This window comes from Amphiprion ocellaris, chromosome 6, assembly GCF_022539595.1.
Source record: "Amphiprion ocellaris isolate individual 3 ecotype Okinawa chromosome 6, ASM2253959v1, whole genome shotgun sequence".
Lineage (NCBI taxonomy): Eukaryota > Metazoa > Chordata > Actinopteri > Pomacentridae > Amphiprion > Amphiprion ocellaris.
In genome coordinates, this window is record NC_072771.1 from 6,123,995 (window position 1) to 6,147,954 (window position 23,960).

At 41.5% G+C, this 23,960-nt stretch overlaps 1 protein-coding gene across 1 annotated transcript in view; it reads right to left on the reverse strand.

The window, feature by feature from the left end:
• zmat4a (zinc finger, matrin-type 4a) overlaps positions 1–23,960 on the reverse strand; it is a 141,329-nt gene that overhangs the window by 106,465 nt on the left and 10,904 nt on the right. The window contains 1 exon segment of the mRNA XM_023285018.3: positions 6,011–6,112. Coding sequence (XP_023140786.1) covers positions 6,011–6,112 — 102 coding nt within the window.

A 23,960-nucleotide genomic window follows, 5' to 3' on the forward strand; every position in this document is an offset into this window, starting at 1 on the left:
CGATTTTTTATGCTGATTTCCACACATCTCCCAGCCAGGGAGTGTTTAATGAAACACTTCATGTTTTCAGCTCCTGTATTGCTGTTGGTTTTCCTCAGGGTCTGAATGAACATCCCACCTGTGCTCCATGTGCACTGCAACAGACACCAGGATAACTCACAGAAAGGCAAAGAGTCTCCAGGTCAGATAAACAGCACACTGTAGAAGAATTAACTGCTCTCTGGCTGCTGACTGACAAAGATGCAGCCGCTGCAATAAAGTAAACTAATTAAGTCATTAGCTGCTCATCACTTCTACTAGTTCTGTTAAATCCTTCGCTGACGCAAATAAGAAAAACCAACGTTGTACGGTCAGTCATTAAAATAACAGCTCCTGATGTTAGCATGAAACCAGCACACACACCTCAGATAATGAGAACTCCTGGTTTCTCTGTGCAGTAACAGCCGCAGTTTAAAAGCGACTCGTGCAGCCCGTCAGAGAGGCTGCTATGCACACTCCAACCAGAACGAACACATGCAGAGACAGATGCATATATTAACACGAGTGTTTGAACCAGAGGCCGCTCTGATCCGCTCTGAAAGGAGTCCTGGCTTTGATGTGTTGAAAAGGAGGTTTAAAGATCAATTACATTTCCAGTCTCTACTGTCATCCACAGGCTGCTTCAACTTCGGGGTTTAAAATTCGATTAAAAGCACCGTGGAGCATTTCAAGGAGACACTGAACAGATCAAAGATCAGCACATTACAGTGAGTCGGGTGTCCAGCCTTTCACAAAGCAGAATGACTGCTGAAATTAAAAACCTTCCCCGTTTGAGAGAAAGAATCACTATTATAGAAGATGAACGATCATATTTTCATTTTCATTAATTACCTTTTGCCTGCATCAACAGAGAGATGAATTATTGATACGTGGTCTGAACGGCTCCCTTCAGAGGACTAACCTCAAAGCTCCTCTCACCTCTGATCTCCTTCATATCTGAGGACTTGAACTGTACAAAAGAAGCAAATGCTGCCAGCTGGTTCAAACAGTCAGCCCAAGTCTGAACACTCTTCCTACTGCGATTTGTGCTGAAAGCATCCTTTAGGATCTGGTCAAACTGTCTGCAGTGTTCCTGGAGCTGAACAAGAGTCCAGTGGAACCAGACCAGTGGTTCAAATACTGGTGTAGAAGTAGCAGCTCACTGACCAGAACAGATTTACTTCATTACTTCTATTTCAGAAATCTCACCCTCTCACTTTCCTTCTCAAACAGCTACACAGTGAACTAAAGGTTACCTCTGATCGGCGTCTCTGTTCTTATCACAATCTGGGGGATTTAATATTGTAATTACATTGCTATAAGATGTAACTGTCATTGTTTCAGATGCTTTTAGACCAAATATCTTTAATATAACCTGCCTCCCAGCTGCTAACTGCAGTGATGAGGACAAAAGTCATGAAGTTGTCCTTTATTTTCTGTTTCTGGGGCAGAATACAGCAGGGTAAGAGTTACAGAAGACACCTGGAACCATGTACACATTTCATGACTGTAACCTTGGACAGATTCATCATTTAGTTGAACTCTCGAGCAGACAGAACAATAAATGATCGAAATAAAAAAGACAAAAGCTCACCTCCAACCAGCAACCAGTAACGTATTCTTCCAGTCCCTGAGCCCTACGTTCTCACCATCATGGAGGTGTATTTCAGCCACACTGCTCATCTGAGAGCTTTAGCACCTATTCTACATTCCGGAACCCAGAATGCACCTGTACACTCTGTGGCTAACGTTATTACTGACCTCTCCATCCCTGTGGGCTGAGCTCAGTGCTTCCTGGGTGGAGAGACGAGGTCAGAACCCTGAAGAACCGGCTGGCTGAAGGCAACAACATACGATCCTGCTCACACGGACAGCTGTAAAAAGTGACTGAAGTGTTGAACGCTTCAGACATCATGAGACAAAAGCTGTTCATCAGCAGCAGGACGACCTCAGCTTCCTGTCAGAGTCATCTCCAGTCCAGCAGAGACGACAAACACTCACAGCCATCATCCTGATTTATTATTTCTAAATGGATATGTTCTGATGAATCTTTGTGAGTCAGGGTAGATCCATTATAACTGATTCTACAGGCTCTCATTCAGCTCAGGCGTCACACTAAGCAATCACTGAGAAAATACATTTTGATCAAACATCATTTATATCTCAGCCTCAACAAAGCGAGTCCGATTCTGTTCTCACCACTTTACAGAGGGACTCTTCAAACAGGACAAAAGGAATAATTATAGAACAAACAAAACAGAAACAGCTTTATCTTCTGATATGCAAAACCAGCACGTCTATCTGAAAGTTAAGTTTACACGTCCTTTGTTCCCATCTGTTTTTTTGCTCTCGCTGTCGTCACCGTGACCCAAACATGTCACGATGCATTAGACCCGAACTGTGCTAAAAGAGAATCCAAATACGCCCCATCTCCAGGAGGCAACAGGCCAAGTGCTGCATTCAGCATTCACCACACAATAACAAAATGAATATTTGATTTGGATTGGTACAGCCACTTCCTGTCTCCTGAACACCCTGAAGAACAAAGCAGTTCTCCTGTTAGCCTCAGACAGTGGAGGCTACTTTAAATAGCAGCAGAGCGAGACCTGCAGGAAACACAGCTCGACTGGTGAAGAAAAGTTGACTCAAAGACAAAGTAATGCAAACTGACGACAAAGTGACACTGTCAGATGGAATGGATTCAAAATGAATTTTTCATTGATGAGATTTCACCTGAGCAGCAGTCTGCCCGGCAGCAGACAGTCAATAACAGCACGACACTGACTCAAGGTCTCAAACTGTCTAGTTCCACTCTGGAGGAACAACGGTGAGCCGAGCTAACACCGAGTGTTCATACGAGTCTCTCCAGCTCCTGGTTCTGCTCATGTCCAGCAGCAGTAAGAGGAACTCAGAGTGACAGTGGATGAGAGGAGGCATCTGCAGAGAGGAAGGAAACCGACCTTGAGGTGACGGATCAGGGTCTCTAGAGGGGCTTTTACTGTGTCAAGCTGAATGACAGGTGTAGAGCTGTATGCTACATATGCATGATTATTTAATTCAGTCAGACAAATGACTATTTTAAATAATGACACAACTTAATGAGGTTGTTTGAAGGGCCTCACAGATCTGACAAGTAATAATGAAGATCCTCCTAGGAGGACCTAAAATAAATGTGATCAAACTAGTCCTGGAACTTTAACGCAATCATTTAAATTAATTATTACAGAAAAAATAACATGTTTTTTAAAAAAAAAAAAAATACAGCATTTAACTTTCCAAGTTCCCTAATTTCTGGCACACCAGTAACACTGATGAACACTCCAGCCCAGTAGGTGGCGCTAATGAACTGAAAGGTGAAGAAGATCCACAGGATGCACTGAGTGACGTCAGAAAGTTTGGTGAACAGTGAAGGAAGATGAGACGCACTGAGCTTGTTGGGAGGAAAGTTTTCTTTTTAAAATCTTCCTGATGGCAGCTTGGATAAAAGCCTGGTTGTTTTCTGATCACTTCACTGTAAAACATGTCACTGTTAGCACCAGAGCTAACGTTAGCTACCACAGCCCTGGTACCAGCTAACGGTGGAGCCATCCCATAATAGACCACTTTAGAAGACACTGAAAGTTCCTGAGTTTACCAAAAGTCTTAAAATGTTGAATATAATCGCTATAATGTCCCTTTGAGTTTGCAGTAATCTGTGAATGTAGCAGACAAGTGAAAAATGCAGATAAATAGAAATGAAACAAGCAATTTAGCTGTTTAAGTTCACGCACACTACTGTTCAAAGGTTTGGGATCACTTAGAAATATCCTTATTTTAGAAATAAAAGCAGTTTTTTTCCATGAAGATAACATGAAATGAATGATAAATCCAGTGTAGACATTGTTAATGTGGTAAATGATTATTGTAGCTGGAAGCGGCTGATTTTTAATGGAATATCTCCATAGAGGTACAGAGGAACATTTCCAGCAACCATCACTCCTGTGTTCTAATGCTACATTGTGTTAGCTAATGCTGTTGAAAGGCTAATTGATGATTAGAAAACCCTTGTGCAGTTATGTTAGCACATGGATAAAAATGGGAGTTTTCATGGAAAACATGGAATTATCTGGGCGACCCCACACTTTTGACTGGTAGTGTATGTTGCTGGGTTCAGTTACTAGGTGCCTTTAAGTCTGAAGTCATACATTGCAGTCACATGTGCTAAATATAACTAATAAATCTTAGTTTAATCAACATTGCAATACAAATGTTTCAGCTGTGGAGGGAGCTTTGGCAGCAAAGTAGAGTCGGCATTAGCGTATAAGCACAGAATTATAAAATAATTAGTGAAAAACCAAGAGCTGTACTGGCCATAGACTATATAAATGGTATATAAATGGTAGTAGTGATGATGACGTCACTCATAGGGTTATGGAAACAGCTGGAATTGCTCCATCTCCATGTCCGTCTGTGGAAACCAGGAGCTCTAGGTAACCCTGCTGGGGTAAGTGAGGGGCCATGCTGTCTGAGCACTCCATAGCTCAGATGGTTGAGTGCTTGTTTAGCATGTAAGAGGTAGCAGGATCGATGGCTGCATCCTTCAGGTGATGATCTGGCGTTTGACTACAGAATGTGGTTTGTGCTGCATATTCTGGAGCTAGCCGTTACTTAGAGGAGCGCAGCTCAAGCTTCCCTCATCAGGAGTCACCAAGCTGCCTCTGTTGGGCCCCTGAGTGGGGCCAGGGCTGCACCATCATGACCCTCTGCTCTGACCTTGATTTCCAACAGGGAATATGCAAAAACAGAACTTCACAGAGATGTAATGTAGTAGCTTTGTTGTTGCCCCCTGCTGGCCTTTAGAAGGAATGCAGGTTTAAGGTGGCAGGAATCAGAGTCCGACACTGAAACATGATTAGACAGATTCACTCAGCTGATAAATGGGCCAGAGAGTGAGAATCAAAAACAAAACTCATTAAATGTGCTAACATAGCTGCACAAGGGTTTTCTAATCATCAGTTAGCCTTTCAACACTATTAACTAACACAATGTAGCATTAGAACACAGGAGTGATGGTTGCTGGAAATGTTCCTCTGTACCTCTATGGAGATATTCCATTAAAAATCAGCTGTTTCCAGCTAGAATAGTCATTTACCACATTAACATTGTCTACACTGTATTTATCATTCATTTAATGTTATCTTCATTGAAAAAAATGTTTTTATTTCTAAAATAAGGACATTTCTAAGTGACCCCAAACCTTTCAACGGTAGTGTAAGAAAACATATGTAGTTTTCCAAAACAAAACCAAATCTGAACAGAATCATCTGCTAGCTTCTCATTCATGGACAAAACCTCAAATATGATGGAATGGAGAAGGAATGCGGTCGACATGATTCCCATCTACCAGACAAAAAGGCCAAAGGAATAGAACTGTTTGTTTCTGAGTATTGCAGCAGAGTGATTCATTTCAGATTACAGCCTCACTAATAGTCGTGTAACTGTCTTTCAGTGTGTGCGCTTGATTATTCTTGGCTAAATATGACTGGTGTCAGCGGGTTTTTGTGACTTTTGGCTGCTCACGCTGCTAGATCTGTTGTTTACGCACTTCTTCAGTTTGTAATACAAAGTGAGAGATCTGAGCGTCTGATGCCACCCTGCTTTAAAATGCTCTGTAGCTCTTTGCTCTTCTGCTTTGCAGTAATTATACTGTCAGAGTGAATACAGCATCATCAGCTGGGGTTAAAATGTTATGGCACACGGAACCTCATGATATCTGGGTTTTATGAATTATGCAAGAGCCGAGGGAAAATTACAGCCACAGTTCAGTTTCTCCTACAATTATTCCTTTATTTCCCTCCTGTGTTTTCTACTGAGACTGAATAAAACAATGAGTGGGTAAACTCAGGTGTTCACTGACAGTAAGCTGCAGGGCTCAGGTGTTACATCCCATCAGTGTCTCTGGAGGCAGAGACCCCCAGCCCTGGATCAGAGTCATGTGATGTGGCGTCTTCACCTCATAATGGGCGACCCTCTGAGACTCGGAGATGAGCTGAGCGCTGCACACTTTGCAGTAGCTGTCTGTGAAAAGCCCTTGGTCCACCTCTGTTGACTTCATCTGGAGAAAGAAACACATGCAGGCATGGTTAATTAATGCTGACAGCTTCGAATATCATGGAAATACACCTAAAATGTCCATTAACAAACTGAAAACTCATTTTAGACAGATGAAGTAAGGCAAAGTCTGCTGTTTTATTTAAACTGAAAGTCCGAACCACAGTGGGCTGAAGTGCTGAAAAACAAAATGCCAAAAATGACATCAACAAGATAAAGTATTTACTAAAAAAAAAAAGCCCATCTGATTTGTGTCGTCGCTGTCATGCAGCCGTGTGTCGGTCTGCAGGGAGCAGCGACACACCAACCAAGATGTAATTGAGCAAGTAAACAATGATCTCGTTTCATACTTTCATCGCTGTTAATCAATATTTCATCACCTCCAGCATCTGAGTTAGTGACAGATGCTGAGCAGCTTCTACAAGCAATGAGTCAGAAAAACATTTAGCAGCAAACATGCCACTAAAATGTGTTTTTCATGAGGACACATAAATAAAAACAGCAGATCATTCTGGAAGTTCACTGAAGTCAACATGTGAACTTTGGGCTGTGTGTCACACAGACACGGTGGCAAAAAGCTTTTATTTCCACTGAGCCTCTATTACTAATTCAGCCCGGCTTCCATTCGGGGCTCAGATTTCATATTTGGAGGCAGTCAGGCTCAGCTCCTCCTCACTCACTCGTCTTCATCAGGACCCGGGCTGGTTGTGTCTCAATACATTTCCCAGAAACTGAGATAAAGCAAACAGCAGAGAGAAACTTTACAAGCTAAAGCTAATATTTTGTTCTTGTTTGCTCTGTTTCACATTCAGATGACGGCCGTGGAATCTGCACAAACACAGAGCTGCTGGTAAAGGAGGACAGACGGAAGCAGCTTTAAGAAGTCTTTATGAATATCAACTGCAGGAGCATCAGGGACTTCAGATCCTCTACAGGATCCATTTATTCCTGTTTTATCACTTAACCCTCCTGTTGTCCTCATTTACGGGCACCAAAAAATATTGTTTCCTTGTCTGAAAAATTCCAAGAAAAGAAAATTCCAATAATTCCTTAAAAATTTCCCTTAAAAGTTTTGTTTAATAAAAAAAAAAAAAAAAATCCCCCAAATTTGGCAAGAAAATTCTTGTCATTATTTTCAAAAAATGAGTAAAAATCTTCCAAAAAATCCTAAAAATATCTAAAGTGATTACATATATATCAGTAAAACTTCTAATATTTTCTTTAAGAACAGTCACAAAAAAATCAACCAAATTCCAGCGAATTTCACTGGATTTTGGTTGATTTTTTTGTGAATGTTCTTCAGAAACATTTTTAACATTTCTTTTTTTCCACCAAAAAATGTTCAGAGATTTCCCAAAAATGTTGAAAATGTGGACATCAGAAGATTCACTGTGAAAATATATATAGTTTCCACATTTTCAAACTTTAAAACGGGTCAATTTTGACCCGCAGGACGACACCAGGGTTAATACAGTTCACTATATTAAATGTTCTAACCTGTAAGGTGTGCAGTCTCCTAATGGTCACTTAATAAATGATGGCTTCTGTGTTTTGGGGCCAGTAAGTGGTTTATAGCCCGGAGCTACAGGTCTGGTAAATAATAAGTAGAAGTTTGAGTAGGCTCCAAGTAAAGGCAAAGTAAGTGAAAAGGATGAGTTTCAACCCCTCTCTGCAGCATCTGTTTTCCCTGATCTTACATCCGTCCATGATTATTTCATACCCACTTATTTATTGAAGGATTCAATGGCATATATTCATGCTGAGAGCTGCTCTCAGGTAGAACGAGGCTTCGAGATTTCATGTATTATTTGCTTCGTAAGTTTCCAGTGATTTTCAGACCCACGTTTGTATGAAACACACTTTAACTGTGGTGAAAAAGTGATGCGTTCTCCATGGAAACAAACCGAAGACACAGAAAGCAGTTAAGAATGACTGTTTTATAAATCAGCCTGAATTAAACAACATTCAGCATGAGGTGATTTAAGATTCTTTAAAATTAGAAATGTAAATATTGTCAGCATTACATTCAATCCAGTTAAAGTCTGAAGCTTACAAACACTTTTTTAACACCTCCACACATTTCTATTGTTTTACCAAGTCTGTTAGGACATCTAAGCCATGCATGACTCAAGTCATTTACACATTATTTCACTTTTAGTTGCCTAGATCATGTTTCCAGTGAGTCAGAAGTTTCCATACTAAACCTGACTGAACCTCTAAACAGCAGAAAACTACATGATGCCTTTAAAAGCTTCTGATGGACTAATTGTTCTACTCTGAGTCTGTTGGAAGCGTATCTGTAGCTATGAAGACCTGCCTTTACACAATTTACTTCTCACCATTGAACAGTCAGAAAAATCAGCTAAGACCTCAGTGAAGATACTTCAACACATCCAGAAGGTGGTCGATCTCTGGGACAACAACCACCAGTAGACGAGTATGAACACCACTGGACCATGAAACCATCACACCACTCACGAAAATTCATTTCTATCTCCTACAAATGAACGTTCCTTGTTGTGAAAAGCAAATGACCTCATGATGACGCTGAAGAAAACAGGAATTTAACTCTTCATATCCACAGCAAAGCAATCATACATCAGAAAGATCACAGCTAAAGATCCACCGTGGAACAGCCAGAAGACACCGCTGGGACAAAGGTTTGACTGTTGGAGAAGTCGCTTCTGACGAGACAAAGCTGAAACTGTTTTCACAGAACAATCAGATAGTTGAGTCAGGAGGAATGGGCCTGAACTCCAAGAACTTACTGAGAAGGTTGTAGAAGACTGAAGCATTTTACCCCAGTTAGAGAAGATGTAAACTTCTGGTCCAATGAGGACGTAAGAAAAGAAATAAAAGCTGGACAGAAATATTTTCATCAACATTATGGTTTTATGGTTTTTATGGTTTTGTAGTAAACAAATTGTATTGTTTTGTTTTCTCGTGCTGATGGAAAGCACTTTGGTCTTCTTTTATGTTGTTGTAAAGTGCTCTACAAATACATTTTGATTGATTGATTGATTGATTGATTGATTGATTGATTGATTACTCTTTTAATATTTCACATTTCTAAAATAAAGGAGTGATCCTAACTGATTGAAGACAGTTTGCTCAGATTACAGGTCAGGAGTGTAGCAGATTTCTGAGAGTTTGTCTTTTTTTTAGCTAAAGAATCAAACAGCTGAGTTAGTTATTAAGATGTTCACCATGAATCATTACTGCACCATTTTTACCTCTATTGGATATCTATAATTTGAATTAGAAAAATAGCATTTAAATATAAAAATGCAGCTCAGAACAGAGCCACACATCAGGTCTGTTTATCTCCATCTGGATGTATGTCCCTGATGTCAGGAGGTTATCAACGCTATGCTACCTCTGTATCAACGAAAGATACAAATCTGTGTTTGAACGACACAAACAGACACAGCTATCTTTGTTTTACTCAGTACTGATTGTTAGTTCACCAGGATACAGCTGCAGTCTTTCCTTTGTTCCACTGGCCACTGATTTCCTGAAACACCAGACAGAGTAGAACCCTCCAGGTCAGACAGCAGGGTTCTGTCAGGAGGCTGATCTAAAGAGAGGTGCTACTCTGTTACACTCAGTGTACGATAGAAAGTCTTCAGGGCGTAGACCTACTAGGGAATAAACGTCCTTATATTTCAGTCTGAAGTCCTGTGTGGTGATGGTTTGGGCTATGTAACGATAACATTCAACATTAAAGTTGTACTAATCAACATTTTTATCGATTAACAGTGAAAATGAGTCGCTGATGGGGACTCCTTTCACAGGAAGTCATCCAGACTGTGAAGCTCTCAGCTCTGTTCTGGTTTCAAGGTGCAGCTTAAAGTTTCTGGGTCGCTCCAACTGTTTTCATCAGCTCTGTTCCAGCAGCAGGGAGAGTCTTTAAGGTTAAAACTCTACAAACCCCCGTAAAAGCTGTCCACTACATAGTGACCTGTCCTCTAAAAACACGACCTGTCTTCTAGAAACGCGACCTGTCCTCTACAAACCCCCGTACTCCACCTGTCCTCTACAAACCCCCGTACTCCACCTGTCCTCTACAAACCCCCCGTACTCCACCTGTCCTCTACAAACCCCCGTACTCCACCTGTCCTCTACAAACCCCCCGTACTCCACCTGTCCTCTACAAACCCCCGTACTCCACCTGTCCTCTACAAACCCCTGTATAAAAGCTGTCCTCTACATAGTGACCTGTCCTCTAAAAACACGACCTGTCTTCTAGAAAGGCGACCTGTCCTCTACAAACCCCTGTATAAAAGCTGTCCTCTACATAGTGACCTGTCCTCTACAAACATGACCTGTCTTCTAGAAACGTGACCTGTCCTCTACAAACCCCCGTACTCCACCTGTCCTCTACAAACCCCCGTACTCCACCTGTCCTCTACAAACCCCCGTACTCCACCTGTCCTCTACAAACCCCCCGTACTCCACCTGTCCTCTACAAACCCCCCGTACTCCACCTGTCCTCTACAAACCCCCCGTACTCCACCTGTCCTCTACAAACCCCCGTACTCCACCTGTCCTCGACAAACCCCCCGTACTCCACCTGTCCTCTACAAACCCCCCGTACTCCACCTGTCCTCTACAAACCCCCGTACTCCACCTGTCCTCTACAAACCCCCCGTACTCAGCAAACAGCAGAGGAAGCCAGCAGCCAGGGAACACGGTTGAGTTCTTGACTTTAAATTCTGCTTTCTTTAATCTCGTGACCAAAGATGGGAACAGAATGCTGCTACATGCTACCGTCATGTCTGTCCATCCTGTCTTTATTGGTAAACTCATACTGACAGACCAGGACCAGTTCAGACCAGTCAAGCTTCACAGTAAATGATACATATCCATATATTCTGATTCACTGAGGTGGATCTCTCTATACCATCCATCACAGCAGGATGACCTTCAGGCTGCAGACTTTCTTTCATCTTTAGCATTTAGCATCACCTTTCCAGGCAGTGACTTATAGCAGGAGGCAGCGTGCCTCTGAGCTCTGTGGTATCCGGCAGCCTTACTGTCGGGACGGGAATAAAACATGTCAGGGGCAGAGGTGTCCACAGACAAACAGCAAGGGAAGGAGAGAAATATAAATAAATCAGCGATGCCACTCTCCTCCTCAGTCCTGTAATCAGGCGAGAGCGCCGTTGTTTCCTGTTCCAGTTCTGCAGGACAAACAACATAAATGAGCGCCTCTGAGAGCTCCGTCAGCTTGTTGGACCGACTGCCTGTTTTAGCAGCGGTGCACAGATGCTGGAAATAAATGATTAATCACCCTAAATTCTGTTAAGAAGCATCAACGGCAGCCTGGGACAAAAACAACTCTTATCTAAGACTGTTTTCCACAGCAAGAGGAACTTCTGACACTTTTGAGTTTGTATTTTCATCTCCGTTTAGAGTGGACTGTCATGACCCTGCAGATAAAGAAAATAAAAGAATGGCTGTTTATTTCCCTTGTATGTCTGAATAATGCATCATCATGCCAGAGACTAGACAGTATTTAGTTGTATCTACTGTTAGCATGTGATCTCTGAGCCTACTGTTAGTTTGCATGTGAAGTCCATAATAACTGCAGTTTATTTTACTGTTAGCAGGAAGTCCAGAACTCTTATGAATAATAGAGAAGAAGGACTATGAAATACATTTTCTTATTAAAGAATTGCTTGGTTTTAAACTTACTTTCATGGTTGTGACCATCAGTTGTGACAATGACCTTACAAGTTAACAGTCTATCTCGTAACTGTACCGAGTGTAGAGTTTAAAGCGTTTCATGCTGACATATAGACACCAGTAGGCCTTTAAACTCCAATATCTACTCCAGAGAAAACCTCAACTCTCACGATTACTCCACCAAGGAATGCGGTGGAGTTATATGATGATCAGCATTGGTCTGTCTGTGTGTCTGTTAGTCTGTCTGTCTGTCTGTTATCAACATTACTCAAAAACGGATTAACAGATTTGGATGAAACTTTCAGGGAAGGTCAGAAATGACACAAGGACCAAGTGATTAGATTTTGGCAGTGATGAGGCTTATAGTCTGTATCCGCGGATTTGTTAAAGATTTCTGTATCATTGCCAGATAGCGGCACAGTGTCACTGTAACCATGACAACAAGTGAACACTACATCAGCTGCCTGCTGATGATCACATGATTGTGATCCTACTACAAATCCACCTCTGAGGATTTATCAGGACTTATCCATCAGAAATGATCCAAGGAACAACTGATTAAATTGTGGGGGTGCTTCTGAGTCCCATCAATTCCCGTCGCCTGCTACATATTTAGGTCACGTGATTCAGTATCCGTGCATAATATATACATAGTTAACACCTGTGCTCAGCGCAAGGTTATTGTGTTTGTGGGTACATCTATATGAAATGGTGCCGTGACTTCTGATCATCAACAACTAATAAAAAAAATGCTGCATTTCTGACAATGCCATTTGGTGGAATGAGCAGCCTTGGAGGAGGACTGTGCTCCCTGAGGACTTTTCTAGCTTCCTACTGTAAGAGTACACACAGAGTACGTAGGTTTCATATGACTACATGATGACCTTGTTTGCTTGCGTATGTTCTACTTTAATTCAGGGCTATAAACACAGACCACCTGTTTACAAAACCAGAAGCCCACAGAATTTTATACATACAATCTATCTTTTGTGCCAAACAAAACTTCTTCAAAAAAAACACTTTCATGTAAATTAGAACTGAAATATAATTCCTACAGACAACCAGTCAACTTAAACTACACTGTAGATTATTCTGTCCATTAGTATCAAAAACCCAGCTGATGTTACTGTAAGGCAGCAAACAGCTTTGTCTGGACTGTTTTAAAGCCTCACATTTGGGATTTAGCTGTCGTTATGTACCTTGTAGGTAGTAAAGTAGTAAAAAGAAAAACAAGTGGATTATGTTTAACCCTTTCCTTGACAGCAGCTCTGTTCTGTCTCTCAGCAGGAGAATGAATCCAGAAACGTCCTGCTGGGTATGAAGAGCAGCTCTTCAAAGAGCAGCCGCCTGCTGAATTAATGTGTCTCTCCTTGGCGATCAATTCATTTAGCTAATGGATTTTACTGTCAGACACACTGCTATAATTGCAAGAGGTTGACTCTCTTCTAAATGAGAAAAATATTAATTTTCACCCGGTGTAATTGGATAAGGGGAGGTATCACAGTCGTAGACCAACAGGGGGTTCTCTACACAATTCAATCATCAATATCCGATCAGAGCAGCTGCTGTCAGCATCACACAGCTGGGATGTCTCAGCACCGGGAGCCCATTACAGAAGTCATAACGGTACTTTAGTGAAGGAGAAACAGGGACAGAAGAGTCATAGAGGGAACAACACACCTCACACACAATCGCATTAGCAAGAAGCCAGGGTGCTCCTCACACCAACCCTGTTTACCGACTGTCTCTGACCAGGACAAGCCTTTAGCAAGTCAGGAGAGACAAGCTGTGCAGAGCTGGAAGCCTGAAGCTGGAGGGAGGAAACAGAAAAAGTGATGAAACAGTGGCAGGGAAGAGAGAGATGAGAGGGAGGTCACAGCAGGAAGAGGCCAGCAGATGCTGCAGCTATAAAAGGTCAGCTGTAATTCGTTAGGGAGAGCGTTAAGCTGGGAAGCTGGACGGACGCCCATGCAGACGAGCTGGACTCACACTGGCCTTTCCGGGAGGTGTCCCTTTGGCTGTGGACAGCCCAGATAATAAATTCTGATCACCAGCGCTGCAGGTCACGGCTTCTGTCACAACACACCAATTCTGGCTGTGAATCGGTGCCAAGTTTAAAACAAGACATATTTTAAATTCTGTTTCCTCCTCACTGCCAATCCAACCAACACACAGTGACCACAGTTTGAATAAAGTCCTAATGAACACACTGAGGCTCCAGTAACGACCCATGGTGCATGTCGAGCCTTGGCAGGATATAAGGGATGTAGGGACATCCTGACTGTGAGTGAATGAAAGGAAAGGTCGGTTCTTACATTTCAAAGACCAAAAGCACAGTCATGGTCTGGGCCAAGTGTGTATCTTCACCAGACTGTGTGAGGATTAACAAATGCTTCTGTGGATGATTAAAGTCCCTAAAGCCACAACAGTGACTGTGTGAGGTGTTCCTAAGGCTCAACGGTGCTTTTAATTATGTGCTGTTGTTAGCATACTAGTGAGGTCACTCTTTCAGATAGATGAAAAGTCACGGGGAAGAACAGCTGATACTCTGTAATAGTATGGGTAGTAAATCTGTAGTTAAAGTCCCATCCAGCCATTGATTTAACCCTTAAAAATTCATCTGTTGGAGTGATTCAGCCACACATTAGAACTGGAAAAACAGTAACGATACAGAGAGCCCATCCTGACAGGACTGGTTCTTCATGTTTGGGATGAATCCTGACATCCTCTCAACCAAAAGGGATCAGACCAGCAACACTAGATATAAAGTCAGGGCATTACTGTCATTCAATCAATGGATATTCAAGAGGAAAAAGAAAACCAAGTGTCTGGGAGTGTCAAGAATCCAGTGTTGGTGGTCAGTGGATCACCAAAGACCTTAGGATTTATCTTCTGGGGACCATGAATGTCTGAAGGAAATGTTTATGGAAATCCATCCAACACCTCTAGAGGTGACGGCACTGAGCACCAGGTAATAGTCAAACCATTAGATCGGTTTCCATCCAAATTTGCCAAAGATTTTACCCAAATCTTGAGGAAAACATAGTTAGTGATGGTTTCCATCCAATGCTGATATGCGAATAACAGGAGTAGGTTCATTAGAGAAACAGCTACTGTTCCACCCCTAAAGCACATCAAATGGAAATCAATCCAACAAATCTCCAACAAGATACGACTCTGATCAACACTGCCTGGTCTGCCTGGTACCACTAGATCTCATTCTGCATAGAAGTATATTATTACCAAACATTTAGCTCAGAATGCTACTGAACTAAGTAAACCTAACGTCATTCTGCACAGGGGTGTTTTATTGGACAAGGGTACGATCCATTGCTTTCCATACGGATATAAGAGAGACATCCCATGCTCTCTATGAGGACATTTCATTTACATGGAACAAACATGAAAACCTGAAAGAAACATCATGGAAAGTGAAAAGCTATTCATCTGAGGTGAATCTTCCCACACAGATTGTTCCAGAGAGAAGCTTTGAGGCAGAACAGCCCCAGTCTGTTCTCCCAACCTTAAACTGTTGGAGAGATGGAGCACAGAGCACGGTGCTTTAAAAAAGAGGCATCTTAAAAGCCAGAACTGACACCAGCCCTGAACACTTTATCCAGATGTGCTTCCAGCTGTCCTGTTGTTGCTCTGACCAGGTCTGGCTACAGGAGGACATAGAGTGGACCAGAGATTCACAGAAACACAGCTTTAAGGCTGATTGTCCATTAAACTGTCAACTTATTTCTCATTTTACCACTTATTTGATGAGACAGGCAGCAGCAGCCAGCCTGTAATGTGTTAAAATAAGACCTGTTTATGGGCTGGTAGGACTGTAATAAGGGTCTGTACCTTTATAAACACACATGCTGTATGTGGCATTATGGTGAAGCAGATATTTAGATTTTGCAAGGGACTAATTGGTACGACAAAGAATATTAATTTGTGTACGTTTTTTTGATTACTGTATGTCTGTAATCTGTGAGAACAATATCTAAATGGGACATTTTACAGTCTGAGTCTTTTCAGTGCTGCCCCCAACATTTCTGTGGATTATTTTCACCTTAGATCACATTAACTAGAAAAGCCTTCAGAGACTGCAGTCCTCCTCCAAGGCTGCTCATTCCCCCAGATGTCAGAAATGCAGCATTAGTTTATTAGTTGTTGATGATCAGAAATCCCAGCACCATAGAATGAGTCCATTAAATATAGATGTACCCACAAACAAAATGACCTGCGCTGAGCACAGGCGTGTGTTATAAACGTGTACGTTATGTACGGATACCGAATCACGTGACCAAAATATGTAGCGGGTGGCGGGAATTGATGGGACTCAAACACCCCCATAATTTAATCAGTTGTTCCTTGGACCATTTCTGATGGATAAGTCCTGATAAGTCCTCAGCGGTGGATTTGTAGTAGGATCACAATCATGTGATCGTCAGCAGGCAGCTGATGTAGTGTTCACATGTTGTCATGGTTACAGTGACGCCGTGCCGCTATCTGGCAATGATACAGAAATCTTTAACAAATCCGTGGATCCAGACTATAAGCTGCATCACCACCAAAATCTAATCACTTGGTCCTTGTGTCATTTCTGACCTTCCCTGAAAATTTCATCCAAATCTGTTTGTCCCTTTTTGAGTAATGTTTCACACAGACAGACAGACAGACAGACAGACAGACACTGATCGTCACATAACTCCACTCCGTTCCTTGGCATACAGTTTTAGTTTTTCAGCAGCATCCCAGACAGACTTCCTTGTGCTTAAAAAGTTATTTCCATGCAGCTGCTCGTCTTCATTTTCCTCTTTTTGTTTCTTTCAGCTGAGCATGAAATCTAACTTTTCTGTCAAAGTGTGGTACAAAAAGGCTAACCTGACAGCAGGAGACCAACGTATCGGAAAACAGTAAAACCTCCAGATACTGAAGTACAGTCAAAAGCATCATTAAAAACTCTCAGGCAAGTTTTGACGAATCTTTTTTCCATGGTTCTAAGCCAATTTATGTGCGCTTATTTGCAAAGAACATGTCCCACTGAGTGATGTTAATTGGCTTCATGCCTGCCCGTTGTGATTTGAGGGTTAGGGTTATAATTTGTGGTTCTATCTTTGCCCTCGGTGCTCCCCTTTAGCTCTCACATCCCCGAGGCTTTGTCCTGCTCAATGCCCACATCCTGTAGGTTCTCGGGGTAAAGGTTGTGAGCTCTGAGTTTAATTCTGGAGGATCATGGTGATTATTTCATCCCTGTTAATCCCACCCAAAGCCAGCAGTCACAAAGCACACGTTCAGATCCAGGTAGCTCCCCTGATCTCCAGTCTGCTGCCCACTTGGTCATTGTTGAGTTTAGAAGATAGAGGGCCTTGTATAATTCATGATAAAGAGAATTTAATTTAACCAGTATTAAGCAAGTTTATAAATTATACATCACCTAAGATAGAGCTTTTGCTTTGACTTGCGAGTCCTGCGAGCCAATGGCTGTCCCTCGGGTTTCTGAAAAAGCAATTAGGTTTATCTACTGTCAGATTCATAATAATTAATAGGAAAGCAAAAATAAAATGCACCAGTGGTTACATTATTTAACCTAATGTTCTGAAATAATCTGGTAAAAAATGGCATGGAATAAAGACTGTATAGTGTAGAACTGCAGCATGCACTGTGTGATGGAGGGTGGAATGAGAAATAGTTCACCCTCATCTACATTTTTCATAGAAAGTCTTGTTTGCCAACTGGATGAATTAGTTTTCTCTGGGCGGTGATTCAAAGACAGGAAACCAGAAGAAATAAGAGTCTACACTGTAAAAACAAAAAGTCATGAACAAACTTTAGGTGTTTTTCTCCAGTTATTACATCAGATTTCAACAAAATAAAAGCAGATAAAAGTAGAGGTTTGGACATTTTTAAAAACCGTCAAACACCATAAACAAGAGTTTAGCTTGGCTGAAGAGGAAAACCTGGTATTTCAATAAAAGAGGAAACATGGTGAATACATGATGATGTCTGGTGGAACACCGTCTCCTGCAGTTTATTAGAAAAAACACCAACTCCTGATATTACTAACAGACATTAGCTTGCTTTTGCTTAGCAGATTTTCTTAAAATTTGATTGAATTTTGAGCAACATTTCGATGAAAAGTTAGTGACTGACAAAGCTTTAGGAATTTACCTGGAACAAACTCGTGTTGTTGTCACAGCCTGTCCTCATCTGTTCATTTACGTCCACTGAAATATGCACACACCTAAAACATTACACACTGAGACGTTTCTGCTAATTGGCCTTGATTTGCCATCATGTCTCTAGAAACAAAGACGGATTCTTTCTGAGACACATCAACTAATTATTTGATCATTAGCTGCCTTTCTATGAACCACATTCACAGGTGACAGGCTGACAGAGCTGATTTGAGACATAAAGAGCCCTCTGAAAGGGAAGCTTTTCTACTTCAGGTGTTAGAATCTGAGATGAAGACGGTGAGACAAACGGAGGGGCTGGCTTTAGCTTTTCATTCTATTTATATGCACATACATTTAGACGTTTATACAAACAGCCATTTCCAAATTCAGTCCACTTCGTCAGATGTAAAAGTGAGCTAACAGATGACTGTTGAAAGAAATAACAGTGACAAATCTGATATTTTATTTAATGTAACAACAGCATCCAGTCTGAGAGGCAGCGACAGAACAAACCTACAGATTCTTCTCTGTAAAACTCATCCAGCCCTGACAGCAGCTGCCTTTAGTTGATGTCTTGAATGTTTTCAAGCTTCAGTAGCTTCAGTAGTCTTAAAGCTGCTGACTGATGGGTCAGTTTGAGACCTTCCAGTTCTACTGATTAAGGCTTGCTTGATGGGCAGTGTGTTTGGGTTGCAGAATGAAAGTGTGGGTGATGAGATTGGTGGGGTTGATGTCCAGCCAGACAGAATGTGAGTCCACGTCTGAATCCATCTGCTGCTGCATCATCTGTTCCATCAGCAAAAAAGAACCGTTCCCTGAGCTGGAAGGGTTTGAACAATGAGCAGTTATTTCTCCATCACTTTGGCAAACGTTTATTCTGGTCTTGTCTGTCCATAAAACTACTCCAGAACCTCTCTGGCCTGTCTTAGCTTTGTCCTGCTGCTGATAGGTTTGGATCTACATCTGTGGGGTGACACTTCCACACCGGTGCTGCTTAGAGGTTCTTCTTCATAGTTCAAAAGGTTTTCCTGTGATCAGCTTCAGTTGTGTTCAGCCTGGACTCAGTGGTTTCTTTCTCTTCAGAGACATCACACTGCTGTACTCGAAGAATTAATTTCTTCTAATGTGTTTCTCAGAGACTTTTTTTGTTGTTTTCGCTCCTTATAGATGAGCTGACTGAACAGGCTAAAGTGAAATCTAGGAACCTGCTATTCTTTTATGTGTGAACAATCCTAAAGAAGCTCCTGAGCAATGACTTCCCCCTGACAGACAGTTGCTAACTTACTTCTGTAAACCTCGAGGTGAACATGACATGCTGGTTTCTGTGTTGGAGGAACATCCATGTGAATATTCTGTATTTCATTTCTCAGCCATCTGGTGAATTCTAATCCAAACACCTGAAGTGACTGAGACTCACTGCCTGGTGGTTGAACACCAAACAGGGAAGCTGCAGTTCACATCCATGTCTGACCAGGCTCATATAAATCACTGACCTGTACCTGTCTGGACTGAAGACTCTGAGGGAATTTAACAGATCAGCACCCATGATTAGTGTCACCAAATCAACATCTGACCAGATGTGAAACAATCTCTCCTGCTGTTGACTCTATTGGATGAAAAACATTCTGACTTCATTATCTCATCCTATTAGACATTTGTCTGAACTTTTGTCACAATTAGTGCATAAATTCATGAGTTATGGCCAACCAAGTGTTTGCGATGTCATGGTGACCTCTGACCACTAAATTTTAACGCTTCACGATGAACCCTCCACTAAATCACTGATAGATTCCAGTAGCTATGAAGCTCCATCTTGGTAGTGTCGACTAATCCCAGAATAAGTGAAGAGGTGGAGTGTTAGTGGAGATCAACGGAGTAGCTGTAGAGACCAGATCTGTTTTAGTACCGGACTATAAAGAGGACTATTTCTGCTGTAAAGGCATTCATTTTAACTCTATTATAATTAACTCACTTTAGGATCCGGTCTCTAGTGGTCAATCAAGGAGCTGCAGTTTTTAGTCATTCTGTGTCAGATATAATTACATTCCATCTAGGAGTTTTAATATATCATGTTTAAAGGAATGCAGGGCTACAGACTATGACCAAAAACGTCACATTTGCAACCTTTATTCAGAGTTTGTGTGCTGAACTTTCATCTGGTTGCATTTGTGCGAGGGACTGATGATCATTAGTGTTGCTGTTTTACTTTTTAAATTGGGTGACTGCAGTCTGTCGCTGTCTGCTGCATAAAACCAGCTGTTTGGTGGATGTGTGTTTGAAAGATGAAGTGTAGCTGATTATTTGAAAAGAAAATGAGGGAAGAGGAGGCAGACAGAGAGAACAGCTGATGATCAGAGGGCAGGAAGATACTGGAAAAAGCACTTCATTCACTTATAAAATGAAATGAACATTAATCACAACAATGATTTTAGCTTTGCACCATTACATGAACACCATCTACTCTGGTAGACGCCTACATGCGCTGTTTTTCTGCTCATAGAAAAGAGCACATGCAGAAACAAATCACACAAATCTGACACTGGAACAGCCTAGTTCATCTCTTTTCTAGATGATTTTCGGTCACACCTGACTGATTTAGGGAACAACGTTAAATTGTCGTGTCAGGTGTTGAACAGATATTCTGCTCACAGTAATGGGACAAATGGATGAATAAAAAAAAAAAAAAACACAATGAGTCCAGTCACAGCTTTCAATGACAGGGAAGCAAATAACATGAAAAATGACTCTACTGTTAGCTTCATCTTGACGTAAACTAAATGTTCCTGGATATATTTCAGCCAAACGCAGCACATGGAAAGAGTCATAATGAGGGAGCAACTTCATACAAACAGTCAGTAAAAAAACTGGACTCATTATGTGAAATGATTTAAGTTAGCCTGACAGTAAATGTAGTCTGCTAATGACAGACGATAGAGAGCTAGAATGTCTGGTCTACATGCTGTCAGGATGTAGCTTAATGTAGCTTCATTCAACTTAATTCAACAAAATAATTCCTTATAATGTAATGAACCATGGATTAAGACTTATCAGAAATCACTGATAGTTTGGTTTATTGCTATTTGTTTTTAATGCTGATTATTCATATTTTATTCATTTGTCATCTACAAATTAATTTCATGAGAAAAATTATATTTTGATAAAATAATCAAAACATCTACATTTCTTTTTTACTGTTTTTTAATAACCATGAGTGTAATAAAAGTATTCCTTGTCTTTTGGGATATGCTGGCATTTTTAGAGTGTAATATGGAATATTAATGGACTGACTACAAGCCTCCCTCTCTCTAATACACACTTAGCTCAAATGTAGAATTAAATCTAATTAATTGTTAAGTGCATTATCAGTTACTACACAATCAAACAGTTTGGCTTGGATTTCTTTGGAGAGACCAATGCTAATTAAAATTATTTTAAAATGGCTTTAGAGAAAACTAATAATCCATTTAGAAAATGATGAACCAGTAGATGTCCCTGTAAAGTGCAGCCCTGTTTAATGGAGAATGATGACTACACACCGACCACTGCAGTAACTCATAAATGTAAAGTTCTCTTTCTTTCCATATGCAGCAGCACACATAGTAAAACTGGTAATTAATCACGGCGGCTCCACACATTAAGAGTATCAGCCTGAGAGAGAAGAGCTTTTAGCTGCTGTCACAAAGAACTGCTGAAGCATGGATGCAGTAAAAGTCATAATGAGGTTTGGTTAAAATAAAGCCTCACAGTCTGCACATTTCTCTGGACGTCTGAAACACTCTGACAGTGACAGATTCTGGGAAGCGTCTGCCAGCATGACCAGAGGTGGAGGTCAGGATGGACTGACTTTAACGTCTTTAAGTCAAATACGGTATACAATATTTTTAAAAAATCACAGGGTAGTTAGGGTAAGGGTTAGGGGTAGGGGTAAGGTTAGTTAGGGTAGGGTTAGGGTTGTCTTTGGTATTGGTTGTTTGTGTTGGAGTTTGGTGCTCCACACTGTTTGTATGAAGTATTCACAGAATTCACATTCTACCTTTGAAATTTGTCATCTTGGTTGTCGATACTGTAAATCTGTTGTGTTGCTTTTCTGTAAAAATAGCATCTGTGGACCCGTGATAGACTGTTGCCTGTCCAGCTGTCCCCTACCTTCACACTCAGTCAGCTGGGATAGACTAGGATAGAAGGATGGATGGATGGATGGATGGATGGATGGATGGATAGATGGATGGATGGATGAAGGATTATCCCTTTATTTGGGTTTGGAGTTTCTCCTCATGACTTCAGGGTTGAAGATCAGAAGGTGTTGACGTCCACCTGTACTGATGTACAGAGTAAATCCCTTTGGGGGAAAAAATGATTTGTGATTTTAAACATTTGAATAAAATGTACTTTACCAATAAACTTGACCTCTGCTTTTACAAAAAAGACTAAAAGCTTAAAAGCATTGTGTTTGTTTTTCTCTGTGGCATTGATATTTTAACATCACCAGATCAGTTCCTTTCAAACGCAAAAGCAGAGTTTGCAATCGGCCCTTACTCAGGCTATTGACCAAATACTTTACATCCATCTTCAAAGCCAGATAGTGAGTCATTAAGTCCAAAAGGCACTAAATCAGTGCTGTTTGCTAAAATGCATGGGGAGCTACACACCACCCAGGAGAGATCAGTAAGGAGAGACTTATACTTTGAATGTCCACTATAGGGTTGGCATGGCGTAAACTCTGTCACCTGTCCAGGTCTGTGAGTCCATGTCAGCCTCAGTGTGTGCAGCTTCAAACAGGTGCACAGAAAATGTAGATGCAAACCTACTATATGGACTGCAATGTATAGAACCGAGTGCTCCAAGTGTTTTCCAAGAAAGTAGTGGAATATCAGCAACTACCCAGATGTGATGCCCAAAGGTCCAAGTGGACGTCCACAGTTAAAGCTGCTGCAGTAATAACGGCAGGAAGGAGTCAAACTAAATTGCACAGAGTTGAAGAAGTTGAATCTCCAACAGTCACACCTTTATCCAGGTCTTCCCAGTCATCCTGCTACCCACCAGGACCACAGCGATGGGTCACAGTGGGCAGTCGCCCTAATGGGAGGCTGCAGCGGAAATAAATCTATCCATGCAATCAGCTGATACAGGTCTGTGGAAGAGCAGTGAGTCTTATCTGTACCTGCAGGAAACATTTTAAATCTGACCTCCAACAGTCAAGCATTTACCAAAAATACAACCAACAATTCTGACTTTGCATCTGGTAGCACCTCATGGTGTAATGGAACCAGTAGCTGTCAGTATCCAGAGTCTCACCCTGGACCAAAATCTGGTTTGAGCCACTGTGCTCACAGACTGATTAACAACAGACCATTAAACTCCCATCAACAGCCTCCGGACACGTCATCAGTAAAGCTAACTTCAGGAGATGATCATGTTTGACTGTATTTCTGTCCCAGCCAGCAGCAGGCAGTGCTACAGCTCATCACGGGTCATCATGAGGAGGTCGGTCATACAGTAAATGTTCTCTAACCACAGCTCCATTTACTCAGTCTGTAAATCAGCCTGACGAGCTGCTAACGCTGCTTAAGTATTCACTCTGGGTTTCACTTCAGATTTCCATGATGGTCTGAACGTTGGTTTTCCAGCTTTACTAATCTTCCAAAACCTGGAGCCAAAAGAAGGAACTTAGCTCAAGCAAAACCTACACTCAGACTTCTGCTTCTGAATCCAGTAGTGATGATGAAGTTCTCAGACAAGAAGGTCCTCACAGTCCTCTATTTATTCATACCATTCACAAGTCCTGTCCACAGCGCAGACATTTCTCCTCATTCTGTCTGACTTTGCAAGCGACACAGATGAGTTTTAAAGACCCAGCACAGCAGAAAGAATCAATCACTGATATGGAACAATGGCCAGAACTGTGCTTTATAAATGAATGGAGCCGTAGCTATCTGAGCTGACCTGTTGCTGACGATGATAAGAAATAAAGTGAGCTCCAATGCAGCTCTCTGG